Source organism: Solanum lycopersicum, chromosome 6, assembly GCF_036512215.1.
Source record: "Solanum lycopersicum chromosome 6, SLM_r2.1".
Classification (NCBI taxonomy): Eukaryota; Viridiplantae; Streptophyta; class Magnoliopsida; order Solanales; family Solanaceae; genus Solanum; species Solanum lycopersicum.
In genome coordinates, this window is record NC_090805.1 from 48,400,903 (window position 1) to 48,422,138 (window position 21,236).

The window sequence follows — 21,236 nt, forward strand, 5'->3', positions numbered from 1 at the left end:
ACTTCTATAAATATCGAATATATCTCTTGCTATGCTCACAGAATATGAACATTGTGAATTCCTAGTAAAATTTATAAAATCACTCATATTTAGACATCATTAGGTGCAAAGTATAAAATTACAAAGACATTGTATTATCACATTGACAAAATAACATTTTAATTTTAATAATGCAAGGCAGAATCGAAAATACTAAGCTACACATAAATACAAGTTTAAATTTTATTTGAGCATGAAATCGAGTATTCCGCGTTTCATGTTATTGCTGGGAATACATTGATTTACCCCATGAACATTACTACTCTCTTGCTACTACCTTTACATCATCATCTAAATCTGAAATTCAGAATTACATTTTCCGATTCCTCTTTATTTTCATAATTGAAACAGAGAGAGAAAAAGAGTAGTTTTAAACCTTTTTTTTTACAAGAAAACCAAAAAAATAAAAAATAAAAAAATCAAACACCCCTTTGTCTTTGTGCAGGAGCGGAGCTAGAGTTTCTGTTTCAGGTTCGTCCCAATGCTTTGGTCCGAACACTGTATTTATATGTAACTAAGTAACTTAGAAGGATTAGAAATCTGAACTCGTATGTTTTTAAATATTGGCTTCGCTTCGCCTCTGCTTTTTATGATATCTATTTTTTTTAATTCCTAAGTTGTTTTCAAGCAAGATTCTCCAACTTCTCATTTCTCATAATCATTGTCGTCGTCATCACTTGATTCATCTTCTTCAACATCCTCTGAATCATCATCATATTCTTCATCTTCATCGAAAAATTCGTCATCTGACTGAACAATCTGTAGCTTCAATCGTCCATCTTCTCTACATGCATGCAAGAATTCCCACTCAGGAATTTTAACTTCCTTGAGAATAAACCTACCATTTTCTCTAAAAGATTCAAAACAAACACAGGGCTTTCCATTTCTACCAATGCAAGAAATTGGAGGAGGCAATAATGCCCCTTTATTTGTTCTTGATTTAATTTTTGTATATTCATGACTTATAATCCCCTGATTATGAATGTTTGTTGATCTAATTTCTTCGTGTTCTTGATCATTCCCAATGCTCAATGCATTCATAATATCTTCAACATCATCACAGCTTTCAAATCCAAGGCTTTCTGTACATATTGAAAGACAATCTGAATTTCTTGAAGAAAAGCTATCACTATGCTTGTAATGTTTATTCTGACTGCTTGGTGGATAAATGGGGTCTCTGTTTTTCCCTTCAACCCCAGATTGGTGAATTGCTTCGAAAGATAATGACGAATTATTATAAGAAGAACATGTCGATGATGACGACGACGATGAGGTGGTGGCAGTGGACAATGGAGGGAGATAATTAAAAGAAAACGATGAAACAGAATTTAATTCATCAAAAATCTCCATAAAGGATGAATCTTTATTTGGTTTTCTTGATTTAATCTGATTCCATGAAGAAGTGGAATCAAGAATTGTTGAATTTTCTGGGAATGGTTTGTCAAAAAAGTGTTTTAGGCCTCCACAGGTAACCATATTTAAAACAGAGTTGTTGTTAATTGAGCTAAGAACTGAGAAGCAACAAAAAGAGTTAACTTCAGCTTGGTTTTTCTAATGGTGAAACATAGGCGATTCTTGTGGTGAGGATGGGAAGATAAGGTGTCAATGACTTGGTTTATTTAATTAGTTTATATCCAAATTTAAATCGTTACTAAAATTAGACTTTTTAAAACCGTTCCAATTATTTCGATGATAAGTGAGTTACGTTGGAGGTAGATATAGAAACATACACAAAACAACACAGGATGAGAATGGGATAGTTGATAAAGTCAAGAGAAATGTGATGTTTATTAATAGTTCCTGTTTTACAGGAGTACCTCTCAATTTAGAAATGAAATAAATTTTGGTGGTTTCCATTGTATATCTGAAACTGTAAAATTATTGAAATAATAAAAAGAGTACATGAATATCACATGTGGAATAATTTTACTTGTCAATTTACGCAAAAATAAAAGCAATTGTCATTTCTTTATTGTTGGTTAAGGAATTGCATCAGAAAAAAATCAACTTGTTATGCGAAGACAGACGGGCTTTTTAAAAGGCTGATAAGTCGCCTTCTCTCTAATTTTTGTACGTGAGAAGGTTCTAAAACGTATATAAAGTATTTGAATTGATATAAAATTACGTTTTAGTTATCTATCGATCTTGAAATATTTTTAACGTTATCGAATCGAAAATATCCTGCACTCGATGTTAATCTTTTGATTCATATTTTCTTTAATTTTAATAGCTCTCTTAAAATAAAATTATTAAATATTTATTTATTATATTTCTTAGAGCAACTTTCACATAGAGGAAACACAAAAATTATATTTATATGCTATAAATATAGTTTGCATAATAGTGCTTCATAGCAAACATAAATATGTATATCTCGCTATATATATGCAAAAAAAAGCAATTGTATAATTTGTTTCAGTTTCGGTATACATATACAAAAAATTAATTGTATAAATATGTGTTTGTATAAAATGAGAAAGAGAGAAAGACAAAAGAGAATTGGGTAGGAGAATATTTGTATTGTATAATTATAAGTGTATAGGACGAAGATATATGTACTTGCATGTGTATATACAATTTTCTCTCATTTTATACAAAAGGAAATACAATTCATACATTTTTGTTTGTATAAGCGAGAAAGGCGAGGAAGAGACCGACGAGCGAGATTCTGGGAGAGGGGAGAGAAGAAAACGAAAATATATATATACATACAATTTTCTCTCACTTTATACAAACGCAAACATATTTTATGCATTTGCATTTGTGTAAAAGCGAGAGAGACGAGGGAGAGAACGAGATTCACCAAGAGAGAGGTGAAATAACAACAATTTACTATGGGGTACAATTAAATCAAACTATGTTTATAGCATTTAATTTGAATTAATAGTTTGCTATTATTTACAATTTAAACCTTTCTCATATAAATAATAAAAATGATATTTTTAAAAATTTTATTTTCTATTTTAAAAAAACCCACTTACAACTAATATTTTGACCCGATTCACTTGAAAATAATATTGAAAAAAATAATTAATTTCATAATATCTTCCTAATGGTCTATTTTAAATCAACCTCAATTTATTATATCATAACTCAACTCATAAATGAGGATCCAACTAAAATTCATACTTACCTCGATTGATTTTCCATATAAAAGAATTATTATTTTCATCAATATAAAGTTTTCTCCCAATTATTCAAATGTCTTGTTTATTTTCTCTTTTATTTCTTTTTAATCTCTTATTATTAATTAGAATATTGGGACTTAATTTGAAATGAACTTAGATTTTATATTATTTTAATTAGTATTATTATCATGATGGGATGAGGGTGCACGGATAAGAGAAATTATTATTTTTAATTTTTTGTTTTCAATTATGGATACACACAAAAGAAAAATATAATATTTGTCAATATTTGCTTGATTAGTTCATCTTTTATTGAACTAATTATTTCTATATGAATGCATCGTTATTTTCCTTTTTTTTCTTTTTCATAAATAAAAAAATGGTGGACAAGATCCATATAAAAAAATAAAAGAGATAGAAAGTGAAGGACCGTGGAGGGAGGAGAGTAGAGAGTAGATACCAACCTTTATATAATTTTAAATTTACTATCAAATTTAAAATCAAGTCAATCACGTGAGTTTTTATGTTAAGTAACTTCAAATTATTTTAACGGGAAGGGCTTAAAATGCCCTTAAACTATGAAATTTGATTTAATATTACCCTCCATTAACTTAATGAGTATGATCCATTAGACATAATGATATTTTTGAACTGAAAGATGGACATCTGCGATATTTTAAGGTCGAAAGATGGATGGAGGGTAATTTTATTTCAATTAAAATACATAAGAGGCATTTTAGGCCCTTCTCCATTTATGTATTAATAAACCAGTAGATTCATTTAGAATAAAGTATTTTTGACGCGATTTCAAGATGTAGACAATAATCCATTCAATTAAATTAGGAATAAAATAACATTATCTCGCTTCAATTTGTTTGATTGATTTTGATTTCGATATGATGAAAAAAAGATTATTGAATGTCATGTTCAATTAAAGATTTGTATAAATCAAGTGCTCATAAGCATTTTTTTTTAAATTTACCTAAACACTAAAAAAACGTATAAAAATTATTTTGCTCGCTTAAAATACGAAATAGGTTAAAAATGTCTTTGAACTATGTGAAATTGATCAAAATGCTCTCGTTTTATAGTTTGGGTCATTGTCATCAATAGTTCAAGGGTATTTTTAGACTAAACTATTGACTGCAATGACATTTTATTCCAAACTATTAATTGAGCGCGTTTTTTGGTATTTTTTTAATCTTTTCCTGCTTTAAGATAAGTCAATTCAATTTTGATTTTTTTAATCTTATGATTTTAAACATGTTACATAAAAAGGTAGAATTAAAAAATTATTAAAAAAATAAATTAAAATAAAAATAAGAAAAATAAATTAAAATTATCCATTATCACATTTCAGATTATTTTTTCTCGACTGACCGTGAACAAGAAAATTATATCGTTAATTCATTTTTAGATACACCTATTTCTTTTAGTTCACATATATTTTATAAAGAAATTACTCTCTCTGGTCCTCGTGTAACATAACATCAAATTCTTGGAGTAACACATCTCTTGCTGCCTTTTTTCTTTTCCTCCTTTATTCTTCTCTCTGTTACGGTCTATCCCTACGCCTTTACCCTATTACTTACCTATAATATTTATCTAAACTATTTCTGTACGTTTTGAAATATATGGGTTAAAGAATGACAAAAGTTAAACATCGGTGTTTAATGAGATGGGTGGACTCTTTATAAGGGTTGGACAATCCTCCTTTCTTTGAGTTGACTTTTGGGTGTGAATTAGGCGTAAGACCTAATTTCACATGGTATCAAAACAGGGTCCGTCTCACCCGAAGTTGGGGCTCTCCAAAATCAAAATTGCCCACGCACCAGATGCTAAACACTGGGCGTGAAGTGGGGTGTTAAAGAATGACAAAAGTCCCACATCGATGGTTAATGAGATAAGTGAACTCTTTATAAGATTTAGACAATCCTCCTCCCTTTGAGCGCTTTTGCCTTATAAGGTTTAAACAATCCTCCTCCCGTTGACCCCTTTCCTTTATAGAAGGTACTAGTACTGTTGATACTTTTCCCCCCAACACAAGTCTCCCAATTAGTATTTTACTAGACTTATGCACCCAATTGTTTAATCACAATTCACAAACTACTGAAGAGTGAACATCCATACTTCATTTACAAAGGTATCTCTTTCTCTTACTTACACACACATTCACTTTCCATACTGCTTCCTGTCAAGCCACTAAAGCGAGAGCTTTAAGGAGGAAATTGAGATTTTTGACCTTTTTAGTTAAAAGGATGAGGTCTCCTACATTTATAGTTTAGATTGTATTTAGGCGACTAATTTTATTGAGTGTTTGATAGGAAATGGATGAGATGAAGCGAGCAGCTCAAAATGGGGATATTAATGCTTTTTACGGAATAATTGAAGAAAATCCATCAATTCTTAAAGAGATTGACGCGTTAGAATTTGTAGAAACCCCTTTGCACACAGCTGCAGCTTGTGGGAACACTGCTTTTGCCATTGAAATGTTGAGCTTAATGCCTAGTTTCGGAAGGAAGCTGGACCCCAGGGGATATAGCCCTGAGTAATGGACAGGTAGACACTGTGAAGGTACTCATAAGATATGATCCTAAACTCATTCAAGTCAGAAGCAGGGAGAGGCTAACACCGCTGCACTATGTAACTGCTCAAACTGACAATGTTGAGCTTCTCGGCGAGTTTCTCCTTGCTTGCCCCACCGCAATCAAGGAAGTGACCATTCGAGGAGAAACAGCAGTGCATCTCGCTGTGTTAAGTAACAAGTTGCCGGCTTTTAAAGTTCTAATGGGTTGGCTCTACCGGACTAACAACAAAAGAATATTGGACTGGAAAGATAACGAGGGATCCACAGTGTTGCACATTGCTGTAGAAACAAGTCAAGTTGAGGTATATCATGTTTCTTCAAGTCATCAATATATATTCATTTTTGGTTATTTTATTATTATATATGATGATGATCTGCAGGTTGTGAAGATTTTAGCAAAGGAACAAGCGTATGTTAATGCTACGAATCGGTATGATAAGACAGCTCTTGATATTGTTGAGGATCAAATAACATTTTCAGCTTCGAATGATAATCCGAACCAAGTTTATGTAAAAATTAAGAAAATATTGGATAAGGTTGGTGCCATGACGACATCAGAACTTCCTAAGAAGTTTACAATGGCGGATCTTCTTCAAGATATTCCACATTTCACTGACCTCACCAACGTAATCAGATCACATGCAGCAGCAATTGTGGATTCACGTAAAGGATTAACAGAGGATGCGCGAAATGCATACCTGATAGTTACTACTTTGCTTGTAACGGCTAGTTTTCAAGCTGTTCTCAGTCCTCCAGGTGGCGGTTGGGAAACGAAAGACGACGACACTAATAACAATAATAAGACCTCTCTGGTTATGCCTGCCAAGACAACCAATTCCTCAATCCACAAACATTCATTTCCAAGCGTAAGGGGACCAAAAAAAGGTCTTTTTTACCCATTTTTAATAATGAATTCCATTACTTTTGCTCTTGCTGTTGCTCTGACTTTTGCCCTGCTGCCCTTCCATGTTGAAAACACTGCATTGTTGCTATGGTCACTTGTGTCTCTCATGGTCACCTATTCAATGTCTGTTATACTCATATCGCCAAATCACAACGGCGAGTGGGTTATCGCCGCTGCATGTTCATTTGCTGCACTATTCGGAGTTCATGGATTTTTTATTTTTTCCAAGCTTACACAAGTTGCAGGATCAATGTGGATACCAATACCCTGTGTTGCCAATTTTATTCGCCGGACATGTACTAGATGTCTTGAAAGATATCGCATGGAAAGGAAAGTGCGTCTAAGCAAATACAATTCCTGATTTCAGATCATCGCCAACAATTACTCTTTTGTGTCTCAAAAATAATACCTACAGTTTTCTCTTCAGTTCAAAATATGTTTCCTGTGACTTTGTTTTTCTTCAAGTTTTCTTTCACTGGATTTATATAGAGGTACATTTAATACTGGATTTATGTCTCATTTACGACACATATCTCTCTAGTTGTTCATTGTTGGTAGATATTATTCATGTGCACATGATCAAATGGATGTAGTTTGCTATAAACACCAGGTGCGGATATCATTTTCACAAAGTGAACCATTCATTAAACGAACATCATTCAAACACAAAAGGTTCCTGATTGAATTCTACACCTGACCATTCTCAATTACAGAACAATTTTCCAACTGCTTCAACCTAAAACAAGAGCATACACATAATTTGATATATAAATAACTAGTAAAGATCAGATTCCTGGTGAGTATGAATCACACAATCTGAGGTTGGGTAAGAAACACATGTGAGCACATAGCCCTCCTCTATTTGATTATCATCCAGAAAAGATCCATCGGATTGATCAACAGATCCTGATACAATCTTCCCAGCACATGTTGAGCATGCACCTGCCCTGCAAGAATAAGGGAGTTCGACTCCAGCATTTTCAGCTGCATCGAGTATGTAAGTATCTGAAGATGCCTCGAGTTCATGCTCAACACCATCTGGACAAACCAACTTGACCTTGTAAACTGCTGATGCTGCTACTCTAAAGCCAGAGCTAGACTTCAATCCAAAGCCCTTAGAAATGCTCCTTACAAACCCCAGAGACACTGGGGTCTTAATGAAGACACTCTTTCTTTGGGTGTGAGGAGCAGTTTTTACTATAGAGGTTGCAGCAAGTCCGACAGTTGACATGTTCACCTGATTAAAAAAAGTTAACTACTTATAACACCTAGTGTTCAAGAAAAAATATCTTCGTTGGTGCTCAAAAAAGAAAAAGTATAAGATCTATTGAATTCAAATGAAACTAGAATTTTTATCTTCACCCAATTAATGTTGCGTATCAGGTAAAACTAAGTTACTAACAGGGTTTACATTTCTGATTTTTCTAACAAAGTGATTGTAATTTGTAATCAATTTAACATTCAATAAGGTACTGCTCTTCACTCGAAACTCCATATAGAGTGACCTGCTAGACACTTGTAAAAAGTTACTACTAAAACCAGAAAGCGAAAGAGCTATCTTCCATCTGCATGTCATTCAGGTAAACAAGAAAAAAAACATCAAACTGAATTTAGAGTGAAAGAATAACGAGTAGTTCCAAACACCCAAAATTCAGCTAAGACTAAAGATCCAACCTTTAATCCTACACCATGAATTTCACCAACAAATGGAAAGGGAAAAATTGAAAATTTCAACAACCAATACTAAAACAAGACAAACCCAATACTCAGAAGACATCAACAAGCATAACACGAGATATTCACATGAAACACACAAGTCCAGAATCATAACCAAAAAGTTCAAAAACATTAAATTTCTTTTAAAAAGAAGGGAGGCTTCTTACTGGAGAAGGAAGGCGGAGTAATCAAGGACGAGCAGAGAGGATTAGAAAGACTCCAAATGAGAGCAATGTGTTAGGCAATCTCAAAATGTCACCTTCAACAAATATATAGAGTGAGTTATGTTTTGGGGATTGCCGAATTAAGATGCAGCCCATGGGTTCTTCTTTACCCTTTTTGGAATTACAATGGGAGTCTTTACCTATTTGCCCTTCCCTACTCATTTTGTACTCTTTTTCGAAATATGATCAAAACAAAAACTATTATTGTTCGAGCTAATTTACATGAATCTAAATTAATTTTACAAAATATTTATCGCTCTCCAAACTAGTTCATGTGAATCTAAATTAATATTACGAGATATTTATCACTCTCCAAAATCATTAGTGCGAAATACTTTCTACGGTCAACTTAGAAATGGAACACTACAAGACTCGGACTACAACGCAGGCATCATCGATCTAAATCTCTCTCATACATCAATCTTTCAGTCTGTTAATTCTTTAGAGTGGTGATGCCTCGTGAATAATAAACTTGAAACGAGTATTGTTTTATCACCTTTAGTTTTGGTTTAATAATAAGCTTACTTCTCAAGGTAACTACACCAATTTCTTTATAAGCTAACCACGAAGGCTAATTAGAAAGAGTCAATTAAAAAAATAAAATTGCAACTTATAGTTGCCCTTTTTACTAAAGACATTGTAAATAATTTGTAGGCTTGAATATATTCTTTTTTCAAGTCTCTTAGAGAATATTACACCAAAGAAGCTTTTTATGATGTACTGTGAGATTGTTATAAAAACCAACACAGTTTTATGTTTCAGTGTCAAAAACTACAGAATAAAGTAATGTACTGCAATTGGCATCTCGGATTGTTACTGGGATCAGTGAAAACATCATTAACGAAGAGAAAGCAGACATAGCCCTAAAAGTTTTATAGATATTCAAAACAAGATGACAAAAATCACAACTACCCAAAATTTTCAAAGTGTCTACAGCTCACAGCCAGAAAGCCTGAAAAATTTCCAACAACAGAAACAGAAATCTTCTTAAAAGATACGTTGTGTTTTTCCCATGGTGCTCTTCAAGTACAAGCACCTAACCTGTATTGACAAAAACATAGCAGAAATTAGAACTGGAATGTAAAGTATTCAATCCAGGAAAATATTGAAATAGAGATGGTTAAACTAGGACTCCGAGAGGTACTCACATTTTGCCAATTCTTCTTCAGCAATGAAACAAGAAAGTTGACACTCATTTGCACATTCTGGAAGATCTGCTTCTCCTCCATATCCATGTTTCCAACAGCAACACCCATGCAGAGCACCTTTTTCAATTGGAACTTGATTGTGGCCTTGGTCTCATTAACCTTGGATTCAAGAGACTCTTGGTGGGAAACAAGGGTGGGAAACTTACCTGCATTTACAAATGGAAAAAGCAACTCAGACATTGAATTTGAAGGTGAACATACAAGCTTGGACTAAACTACCATGAGCACATGATTGCCACTGAAAAAAAGTGACAAATGCAACATTCTACTGGATGAAGAAAAGCAGCAAACATAAACAAACAGCATATAAAGAATTAAGATAATCTATGAACTTGCCTGCCTTGTTCAGACCAGGCCCCAACAAACGGGGAATCTGCTTGATGACAGATTCTGAAGCCAAGAAAGCATGGTATTTCTTTGCAAGTTTCTTGACCAGTTTCTTGTTCTTGTTGAGCTTCTTCAAGCCTTCAACATCCATGTACTCCAAACCAATCTTTTCTGCCTGCAAACATAAAAAGCACAAAGTTTTAATCATTCTTTCTAAACAAATAAACTGAAGACTCAGGAAAGGTACAAAGAGATGCAGTTTTTTGGCTAATCTGATATTAACAGACACAATATTCCCAAGACAATATCAATAACAATAACAATCCAACATCAAGGTGTCATGTCTGGTGGGCTAGGAAAAAAAACTCTGATGTTTCAGGCTTGTTTTAATGAGAAATTAATCATCCCATTGTTAAGCTAAATCTTGCAAGCAGGAGATGTTAGTTCAGTAAAGCCTTCCAACAATAGCATAGTTCTTAACATAATCAGTTCAGATATTGCCCACTAGTTAACATATTCATTAAAATTACCTCTCCGACATGCTGAGCATCTCCAAGCATACAGATCTTCATCTTAGGGCGAGGAATGTGTGGTAACTTAACAGATCCACTGAAACGCTTGTCCTTTTGGGGATCATAGTTCTTCAATCCAATCTGGAGCTCAATGGTCTCGCTGAACTTCCTTTTCTTCTCCGCTGAATCATTCTTAATCACAGAGATGGCTTCTCTGAGGGCCTCACTCTGAAGCTTACTGTGAAAGAATCAAAATCAAATTAAAACTAGAATAAACAGCAACACCTTTAAATGGATACCAAAAGGGATTTTCAATAATTGAGACACAACTATTACTAAACAAAAGGTCTAGAATAATCAGCAACACCTTTAAATGGATATCAAAAGGGATTTCTAATAATTGATACACAACTATCACTAAACAAAAAGGTCATATAGTAAAGGATCTTATAAAAATGAAAAAATAATCAAAACTGCAATTCAAATGCTGAACACGGGAGGAGCATTTCTCAAGCATAATGCTTGTGGTTTCCACATAAAAAGACGAGTTCTTTGAAAAAAATAATTGTAATAAGGGATTCTTTCACTTAAACCAAGGAAATAATCAAAAGAGTAACTACTTAAACACATAATAAAAGTCAAAGAAAATCAAAATAATGCCAAATAACACTAGGTTGTTATAACCAATATTCTAACAGTATAAAAGCTTCAGATGCGTAGTATTCCTGCCTTTTTAAAAACATAAAATATGAATAAAAATTGCATGGAAAGGTGGATCAACTACTTATAATCAGCAAAACAATGCAGAAAATTGATTATCGAAGCAAAACTTAGAAGATATAACACAGTAAAAACAAATAACATATTAAATTGAAAGAAAAAAAACAGAAATTTTAAGCTTCATTCATACCTCATGGCTCAAAAATCTCTCCTCCTTCAAACTCACCTGTCAATAAAAAATCCCAGACACAAAAAAGTCAGTTCTCAGATATATCAGGAGCTAAAAAAAATTCAATCATTTTCACGTCTTCTCAACAACAAAAGGACACAAAATCTTACAATATCAATCAATATATCCAAATTCAAACCCTAGAAATGATGCATCAATGTGAATGAGAGAGCGGTAGATAAGAAAGATACCTGTAAGAGAAAACCCTCGATTTAGGGTTTGTAAGCCGATGATGAAAAGTCCAGTTGATTGCTATCTTTTTAAATACAGGGCTCTAAGTGGGCCGGGCTTGGGTAGGATGGTATAGAAACTGGGCCCATAGCACGCAGGCCCATTAGATGAAAGAAAGCCAACAGCCCAGTTCTGGATTTGGTTTGGTTCGTTTCAATTCAATATATTTTTAGGGAAAAGAATCAAATATGTCCCTAAATTTTTCGAAGAGGTTTAAATATGTCCCCGTTTAAAGTTTGGTCCATTTATACCCTCGCCGTTCAATTATTGGTACAAATATGCCCTTATGGGCATTAGTTGGCCAACTCAGAATATCCAGCGCATTTTACTTTTTTTTTAATTGCCCAAATGAATTTTCCACGTAATTTTAATATTACATCGTGGCATTTATATTAAAAAAGAGAAAGGGTCAAATATGCCCCTAAAAATTCGACCCATTAAACCCTTTTATTACCCATATTTTATGGTTCAATTATACCCCTCTTTTAAATAATCCTACCCATATCCGACCCAAAACCCATATCCCTTTTCCCCAAAGCAAATCCCTAATTTTGCTGAACTTCCTTTTCCCCCATGTTCAGGTTTGCTGCGTATGAGGACGAAGGAAAATAGCGATTTGTGTTCTTGGGGGAAATTAGTGATTTGTGTCCTTTAGGAAATTAGCGATCCCATGTACAGGTTTGTTGCGTATGAGGACGAAGGAAATTAGCAATTTGTGTTCTTGGGAGAAATTAGCGATTTGTGTTTTTGGGGAAAAGAAAGTTTAGGAAATTAGGGATTTGTTTTGGGGGATAAGGGATATGGGTTTTGGATCGGATATGGTAGGATAAATTATTTAAAAGAGGGGTATATAATTGAACCATAAAATATGGATAATAAAAGGGTTTAATGGGTCGGATTTTTAGGGGCATATTTGACCCTTTCTCTTTTGTAATATAAATGCCACGATATAATATTAAAATGACGTGGAAAATCCATTTGGGCAATTAAAGAAAAGTAAAATGCGCTGGATATTTTGAGGTGACCAACTAACGCCCATAAGGGCATATTTGTACCAATAATTGGACGACGAGGGTATAAATGGACCAAACTTTAAACGAGGGCATATTTAAACCTTTTCGAAAAGTTTAGGGGCATATTTGACCCTTTTCCCTATTTTTTATTTAACCTTAATACTTACTCAATTAATGGTTATTTGTCACATTTTAAACTTATTTCTAGCTTTTTTAATTTTTCATGAACATAGCTAGGTTTTAAAAAATTGGAAGTGATAATCACGTTCGTTTATGAACGTGGAAGTAAAATATGTTTATCATTAATGAATAGGGAAATTAACATGAAAAGATTGTTATATTTTAACATTTAACTCTTATTGTTAAGAAAAAAATAATTATAATTCAATCATTTTATCTCTTAATTAATGTTTGTCATGATCACAACTTACAATGAGACTATATTGTATATGACGTTGACCTTAACAACATATATAAATCTAGATGAGAGCAAGGGGTTCATCCGAATCTCCTTCGAAAAAGAAAAATTTATTGATGGTAGATGTTAGATTTCTTTGATTTTGTGTATTTACTTCTTTATATTTTAATTTTCTTACAAAATCTGACTCCGAAATTGGCTAATTAAAACTAATGTAACCCTTTCCACTTACAATTCCTGGTACCTAAAAAGAGTCGTCTCACATGAGATATTGTTCTAATAACATGTTCTCATGACTAGCTATTGTACTTGCAAAAAAGCAGGGTGCAGTTTTCACCATGCTTAAAAAAATAAAAGGAAGAATCCTCTGACGTTTCAACTCGCAAGTGTGAAATGTGAATATTATATATGAGAAACAATTTTTATTTTTTTTTGTTTCGCGTTAATTGATACTGTTAATAAGATCACGAAAAACCCTACCAGCAACTTCCGTCCAATGCCTATGGAGTTGTCTCATGGAAAAATCTTGTGTTAGCATAGTATGATAACAGAATGTGGAATCTGAAGTGTTGAGCAGTTAAAAAATATGCAGATTTCATCGTATTTTCACATAGTTGATGGATAGAATGGCTCCATAAACTGCAAAACAACTTCCATCGAATCAAACCCCAGCTGTATAGCAACAAACAGTAAGCAGAATGAACTACCAGACAGTGCTAAAATTTAAAATTGATGTTGAGAACATGAACCAGAAAAATGTAACTACATAGTTTCATCCAACATCTGGACTCTAGTCATATTTCCAGCTCATATAGGGATGCCGAGTACTTTCCAATTTGACATTTCTGCTAGTTTTGCTGTCAATGCTCATATGTCCAAAAACAAGAAACATTTTTCCATTTTGTCTAGCTTCTCCTATCACTGAAGAGGTTGTAAAATGATATCAAGCATGAAAATGGAAACCCTTTTTGTTCAACTTCATAGATCACTGAAGAGTGCTTCAAGAAGTAGCAATCAAGGAGGACTCTCATTCACTTTTTACAGCATGGTAGATGTGACGAGTAAACATCAAGGAAGCCCGGAGACTGATTGTTCCAAGCATAAGGAAAAATGCATAGCATATGCAAGTGTTGTATACAAAGAAGATGGTAGTCTGCAAGACTCCGCTCATGTTTGATTTGCAATAGAAGTATATGGAGTAGACAAACATAAATACAGCAGTTGAGCCCCCACGGAAAATAGACCTGCACCAAGTACCATATTGATCAGTTTTCTGAGGCAGCCACAGATTTTGTGAAAGAACTAGCAAATAGAACAAATGAATAGCAAGCAGCAACTTAGTAAATTAAGCTACATTGCAGTTATTTCTTAGATATCTGCTAACAATTGTTTGGGAACCTAAAATTCTTTTGAATCTGGGTTCACATTTTGCTCAACATATATATTGATCCAGTATAAATGAGGGTTACAACTTCGAGAACAATTACACCAAACTCACCAAGTAAAACTTATTTGGCACTCCCAATTTAATAAATGTAAAGAGTTCAATTTCATTACCAGAATGACAACTACCATGAATGTCAAAACTGATGTTAACTGTAATTGATGAACAGAAAAAAAGTGGGATTTGGTCCCAAAGAGAGGGACCTCTTGTTAACTCTAGTGTCCTGCATCTGGTGTTCAACAATACTCAGTTGTCATTCAGTTCTCATGTAACACACAGTACCTCTCACGGTACCATGATTCGATGAGTCACTCACTAATGTCATAAAGTCACAAGAAGGTAGCTTATGCAGTGAGGAAAATAGTAACGGGCGAGATATGTATGCATGCAGTCCCTAGGAATGATTAGTACAAAGAAAGATCCAAATTGATACATACCGCCACCACCATTCATGATCTTCCACTGTCAGCTGAATATATGTCAAACCAATGCTTAGGGTCACAGTGAGCAGTATAAGGATTATAAACATAAAGAAAAGAATACCAGGAAGAGTTGAAATCTTGTAGCCCCAAAGGGTAAAATACAACTGGTGTAACTCAACAACAATGGCACTGAAAGGTAGAAGACCAGCCAAAAACATTTGACCAGGTGTCTTCCTGTACCAAGCTAGCGATGGAATCTCTCTTGCACACTTCTTTGTGGCAGACGGTGCTTGAAACTCAGACCTACGCCGATAGCCAATTATCCCACCAAGAGCAAGCAGTGGAATAGCGATGAGGGTATAAACAAGAATAATGACAAGTATGGTGCCAAATGGAATAGCTAAAGTAGCTCCAAATGATACCGCCACTGAATTAAGGAAAAACTGCAGTACGAGGAATGGTCCAAGGAAGAGCACTGCGGAGAAAGTAACACTCCTTTCCTAGAGGTTAAAAAAAAAAGTTTTCAGTTCCTGAATAAACAATAATTAGAGAAATAAAAAGTTGGAAGGAAGTTGATGAAAGTTACCCATCCAGTTTCAATAAATTGACTGTAGAAGGAGGCAGAGCTGTATCCTGCAACTGCAGATGTAAGGGTATAAATTATGACCAAGGATGTCAAGAGAGCTCCACGATTATATGGATATAGGACACCAAGAAACGCCAATATAAATAAGCAGCAGAACCTGTATGGGCATCAGAAGAAGCAGTTAACCAAAGGCAAAAAATGTGCCTTGCATGATCAATTAGGTAATACAAATAGGTCAAACATAATCATGCAATAAGGACCACCCATACATGGAAAATATTCGCATATAATGGAAACCACATGGATTACTTTGAAAATACAAAAAAGAGCTTAAAAGGTTTTACATTATCTTTAGAATTCATAAATTGAAAGCTTTACATTATCTTGTTACAAGACCTTCTGTACTATATATTTTCAAAATATCTAAGCTCTAATTGTCAAGGTTAAACAACATTTCCTCAAAGCTATCTTTCCATTATATCTTACTTTTACCGGAACAATACAGAATATAGAAGATAAATGATGCTGATACTGATACCATGGAACATAATGTTGGGATAACATTGTCACAAAATGACTAAAGGCATTGTAAGAGTTTATTGGCAAGGGCAGAGGATGGATACAAGGACACATATGTCGAAGTCTACTGCATATAGTATCACGTGGATAATCTGGTTGGGAAGGAAGTCAAGAACAAAAGATGCTTCCAAGGAAGAAAGCAAAACTTCTCTTTTGAGAAAGAACAGATGTCCTCAGAATCTGCATTTTTTGGCGTGATGGTGTTGAATATATGATGAGGTTCATACTTTTCTTATTATTGGATCTTAGAGGGTATGTAATACAATATTAACCTACAGCCTAGAGATAAAATATCTTGAGCTAGATATCAAACAGGCAATCTTATGCACAGAGATTCTCTTCTAGTCTTAAGTCACAAAAGAAATAGAAGATGGCTCGCTTGTCGTATGAACGGCATAAACAACTATGAAGTCATCTGACGGATCAATAAGAGCTTACTTACAATGTCAATAGCTGGGTACCAGCACCAATAACTGCACAGAGCAGAGGCATGTTTGGTGGACATCTAAAAACGTCACCATGAAGGTACTTCCAACCCACTTCTTTGTCTTCCTCTTCATCACCGCTAGACCATCTGCATATCAGTCATACAAATATGATGACAGTGCTTTCAGCTTCAGATGCTTTCATGTACATAGATTATTTGTTGTGCCATTAGCAAAAATGGGCATGATATGAGGCTTACTTTCTCAGATCATTCTTAAGGCGCTGCATCATACTCACAGCAAAAAAGGTCATCAGCAGAACAGAAATAACAATTGAATTAATTATCGAGAACCAATGAATTTGACGGTTCACTGGTTTTCCCGAAGCCCTCGAGTATCTTGCTATTCTATTCTCGAATGGAATTGATGTTTCATTCCAGCGTACAGTATATGTGAAGGTAACAGTTAGGTCTATATCTTCTGTTATATCCACAACATTGCTTGGATCACCGAGAGCATGTATTTCTATGACTTGGTTTCCATTGTAAAGGACATCAAATTGGACATGCTTAAAGAGAAAATACTTGGGGCCCTTTCCATCCAGGGTCCAGAGTTCATCTTCAATTTTCCCAACAAATCCCCAGAAAGGGAGATCATCAAAGTACATCTGGTAGTAGTAATCTTTAATAATAGCAGTCCTGAACTTTGAGACATCATTTTGATCAAGCTTCTTGTGGCACAGGACAACCCCATCTTTCTCCACTCCAAATTTCAACTGATACAAGGTATTGGTTAAACGGTCACCATTCAGAACTTCCCCAAGGGATTCCTTTTCTGGAAGCAGCTCACCTGTCAAGTGAAACTAAAAGGTCAAAATTCTTGAAAGTAGTTAAATTTTTAACATAACTAACTCTAAAGATTACCAGTCATACCAATACAAAATATATAAAACAGTACCAATATTCTCATCACAGTTTGCCCTTGGTCTAACCAGTAATAACGTTTTGAGTTTATGTAAGTATATAAGAAGCAGAATAAGTTAATAGTACAGTGTCTCTGTATAATACAACCACACTCAGTATAATCCCACAAGTGGAGTCTAGGGAGGATAGGATGTACGCAAACCTTACCTCTACCTTTGGTGGGGATAGAGAGGTTGTTTCCAATAAACCCACAGCTCAACACAAAGAAAAACAAAGCATGTTTGCAAGAAAATATGACAGTACCCTAGCAAGATACAAAGCAACTATGTCTAACTAGTTGGGATCGACTATACTCAAGTGCAAGCTAAAAATGCTGACCTGGCTGGCAGAATGGCAGGTCATAATATTGATATGTTTCACTGCAAAAGAATAACAGATATAGGAATATCAGGATTATCTGCTGCAAGGGTGAAAACTTAGACATTTTACTTTTTCAGCAAGCAAGAAAACTTGGATATTTTACATTAAGGTCCTTGCTTTGATGATTCAAATTACATAGAAGTTTGCACAAGAATGAGAAAGACCCTCTAAGAATTACTAAAGCCACTAAAAAAAATATCAATGGAAGATGCAGAGTTGGAGAGCTTCCATCTAAAAAGAAAGAAAAATTTTCCTTATATGTTGGTCTATGTTGGAATTTAAAAAGGGAAAATATTTCATGCTTAGAAAAAGATAAGAGAATGGGGACCTTGAAACTTGAACACATTTAAATGCAGATGCTGAAAGTTCTTCAAGACGACTAACAGCTTCATTTATGTAGCACATATAAGTTTTAGCATGTACCACAATAGCCTGGGAAATCCATGGAAGATATCAACAAGTGCCCAAAAAAAATAAAAAATCATTGACTTCCTAAGGAGGATACATTTTGCTGAAAGATCTCATAGTTCTTTTTGGCAAAAGAAAGCAAAAATGGGAAGAAAGAAAGCCGCAACGAAAGATGATCCAAAAGAGAAACGTTCAGAAGTATACCACAAAAATTAGCACTAACAAATACAATCATGGAAGAAGAAGGAAAGATCCAAGTAAGAAGCAAATTCATGTTTAAAAGTGTGGATATACAAAACATTTTTAGGAATCTAATACCCATTGGCCATTACCATCTAAACTTATAAAAAGAATTAAGTGTCAAATCTTCCAACATGTATTGAGGACTTGTAAAATATGTGTACCATGAACAAAATCTCTTTCTCTCTGAAACATATCAAGCTTGCAAGTCAAAAAATAATTTGCCACAAAGATGAGGAGCAATAAGTTAAAAATATGGACCTTAACCTAACTCAACTCAAAGTTTAGCTCATGAGATGAGGATAGTCAAAGGCTACAACCACAGAAGAAGACAATAGGCCATACCCTCAACAAATATGGGACCCTTAGCCTTAGTTGCATGGACTCTTCACTTTTGATGCCGCAACTGTGTCGAACTCACCAAAAATACACTACTTTTGGCGAATCCGACACGCACCCGTTGACATATTTGAAGAGTCCGAGCTACATAGCCCTTAGCACCCCTTACCCATGCTAGGACTGGAACATGTGATGCATGATCAATGTAACATTGGCTGCAAAGGCAAATTCGGGATTTTAAGTTTATGAGGTTTGAACCACTACTCTATTTGTTTACTGGGTTCTCGTAAATTATCTATAAATATTAAGTGAATTTCTTACCATAAATACAGGGGTTAGACTAAAACTACATGGCTCTGCCGAACCCTAAATTCTACTGTAGCTCAGTCATGCATCAGAACCCAATATTGGGTAAATCAATAATAAGGACGAGTCTGGTTTTGTTACCATTTTGAGAAAATAGACATAAGTTCTAATTTAACACCAAAAACTAGCCCGAGGGTTGAGGATTGTCAAAACCATATAAGGACATGACAACTTATTTCACTTTGCATAATTCAAGTTTAAGCAATTCGTTTTTCAATGGATAAAGGATATAGAAATGATTCTTAAAGACAAACTTTTAGGGAAATGCCACCAATGACTATCTTCCTCTTCAAGAATAGAAGCACTCAAGACCAATTATAGTCCCTCATCAGTCTCTTTGTCCTTGGCAAATGACATAACATCCGTTACTTCCCACTTTCTAATCTAAATAATCAACTAATTTGACGTCTCCTGAGACCAATTCGAACAACAAAATTGAACATTGTGTATTCCAATTTGGGAAACCATGCCTAACAAACTTGGTCACTAGGCCTTTCTCAAAGTGGCTAGACTGAAGCCTTAAAACTCAATTATCCTTAGTAGCAGCACATTTTATATAAAATTCTTGGTGATTATTAGTTGAACCTCTCTTCCAAGCTGAATGTATGTATTTATACTAAGTTTATGGTCACTGTCACAAGTATCAACCAGTGTAATGGTACTCCCTCTGTGCCATTTTATGTGGCACTTTTCGGATTTCGAGTAAACATTTTGAATTATTAATTATTGTGACCAATACTTTTTATAAATAGTTTACAAATATATAAATTTCATTTCAAAAAATTTGAATGCTCCATGTGCAAATTGCCAATCAAACTTAAACGATTTGCCTCTCGAAAAAGAAAAGTATCTTATGAATTGGGACAGAGGGATATTTAAACATCCTGGATCTAGCTCAGGTGACAGGAAGAGGTTTTCGGCAACAAGTCTGATTAATGGCAACAAATATTGTCAATAACAGCACAAAATTTAACAATTTTAACAACATTCCTCACGGAATCAAAAGAAAATCTGAAAAAACTGCATTTGAGGGAATACCTGGGATTACTCAAAGGACCAACTTTGTTGACAAAAAGAGGGACTTCATCTCCAATGTTGTAGCGATGATCATTTAGTGAAGCCAGAGAGACACCCAGCATTAGCAGCAAGTGAAATGGTAGGACCAACTGAGAAATCATACGACCCATTTACCCGATCCAGATGAAGAAACACAAATTCTTCAATTGAATAAACAAGAAAGGAATTTGATTTTCTAATTAAATAGTCAACTCAACCAACACTGTAACCAGTAAGGACTAAGGCAGGCATACAATTTCTGAATTTATTTTGTTTTTTTTAAAGTTTCTGAAAAAATAACCCCCAAAATACAATTTAGGACCCGTTTGGCCATGTAATATGGTATTATGATATGAAATCATATGATATCATAATATAAAATTATGAAATGAAATTAAAGTTTTGTTAATATGAAATTTTGGTGTTATAAATTTTTTCATAAACATAAAAATCTCATAAGTTCTAAAACTATTTAAATAACCCTAATTATTTATTCAATCTAATTAATTAAATAAAAATTATAAAATCGCATAGTAAATTAGTATAAAACTATTTGTTCTCCACTTAAGTAATTATTTCATCAATATATTTGAGTAAACATGAAACACCTTTCACGGGTTCAACATTTTATTACTCAATAATCGTAAAGTGTGAGTTAAAGTGACTAAATCTTGGAGAGAATAAATTTTATGTTGGTGAGAATAATAAATTTTAAAAAGTAATAATATGATTATTAATTTTATTGGTATGTGAAATAAATGGTTAGTAGATA

The 21,236-nt window shown here is 34.1% G+C and overlaps 5 protein-coding genes across 7 annotated transcripts; 1 reads left to right on the plus strand and 4 right to left on the minus strand.

Moving 5' to 3' along the window:
* Window positions 1–204: 204 nt before the first annotated feature.
* Window positions 205–3,581, minus strand: LOC101263422 (protein FANTASTIC FOUR 3). The gene has a single exon (XM_004242062.5). It carries the CDS (start codon window positions 1,513–1,515, stop codon window positions 685–687), a length of 831 nt encoding a protein of 276 aa, XP_004242110.1. The 5' UTR covers window positions 1,516–3,581; the 3' UTR covers window positions 205–684.
* Window positions 3,582–5,478: 1,897 nt separating this feature from the next.
* Window positions 5,479–7,190, plus strand: LOC101263126 (uncharacterized). The gene is made up of 2 exons (XM_026031689.2): window positions 5,479–6,056; window positions 6,135–7,190. The coding sequence occupies exons 1-2, from the start codon at window positions 5,955–5,957 to the stop codon at window positions 7,017–7,019; spliced, it is 987 nt and encodes a 328-aa protein (XP_025887474.1). The 5' UTR covers window positions 5,479–5,954; the 3' UTR covers window positions 7,020–7,190.
* A 90-nt stretch (window positions 7,191–7,280) lies between these two features.
* On the minus strand, window positions 7,281–8,678 carry LOC101252890 (uncharacterized). Its single transcript, XM_004241275.5, has 2 exons — window positions 8,542–8,678; window positions 7,281–7,895 (listed from the first exon to the last, which is right to left on the minus strand). Exon 2 carries the CDS (start codon window positions 7,887–7,889, stop codon window positions 7,434–7,436), a length of 456 nt encoding a protein of 151 aa, XP_004241323.1. The 5' UTR covers window positions 7,890–7,895; window positions 8,542–8,678; the 3' UTR covers window positions 7,281–7,433.
* Window positions 8,679–9,408: 730 nt separating this feature from the next.
* Window positions 9,409–11,909, minus strand: LOC101252594 (large ribosomal subunit protein uL1z). 2 transcript variants are annotated; one of them, XM_004241274.5, is made up of 6 exons: window positions 11,786–11,909; window positions 11,556–11,591; window positions 10,664–10,883; window positions 10,143–10,308; window positions 9,747–9,952; window positions 9,409–9,639 (listed from the first exon to the last, which is right to left on the minus strand). In XM_004241274.5, exons 2-6 carry the CDS (start codon window positions 11,558–11,560, stop codon window positions 9,586–9,588), a joined length of 651 nt encoding a protein of 216 aa, XP_004241322.1. In that variant the 5' UTR covers window positions 11,561–11,591; window positions 11,786–11,909; the 3' UTR covers window positions 9,409–9,585. The 2 variants fall into 2 exon arrangements, with proteins under 2 accessions (XP_004241322.1, XP_019069944.1); XM_019214399.3 differs by having other exon boundaries at window positions 11,705–11,828.
* Window positions 11,910–13,811: 1,902 nt separating this feature from the next.
* LOC101252293 (transmembrane 9 superfamily member 5) lies at window positions 13,812–20,726 on the minus strand. Of its 2 annotated transcripts, none has more exons than XM_004241273.5 (7): window positions 20,447–20,726; window positions 18,014–18,054; window positions 16,973–17,561; window positions 16,730–16,861; window positions 15,709–15,865; window positions 15,138–15,622; window positions 13,812–14,500 (listed from the first exon to the last, which is right to left on the minus strand). In XM_004241273.5, the coding sequence occupies exons 1-7, from the start codon at window positions 20,593–20,595 to the stop codon at window positions 14,284–14,286; spliced, it is 1,770 nt and encodes a 589-aa protein (XP_004241321.1). In that variant the 5' UTR covers window positions 20,596–20,726; the 3' UTR covers window positions 13,812–14,283. The 2 variants fall into 2 exon arrangements, with proteins under 2 accessions (XP_004241321.1, XP_010322438.1); XM_010324136.4 differs by having other exon boundaries at window positions 15,244–15,622; window positions 20,447–20,705.
* Window positions 20,727–21,236: the final 510 nt, after the last annotated feature.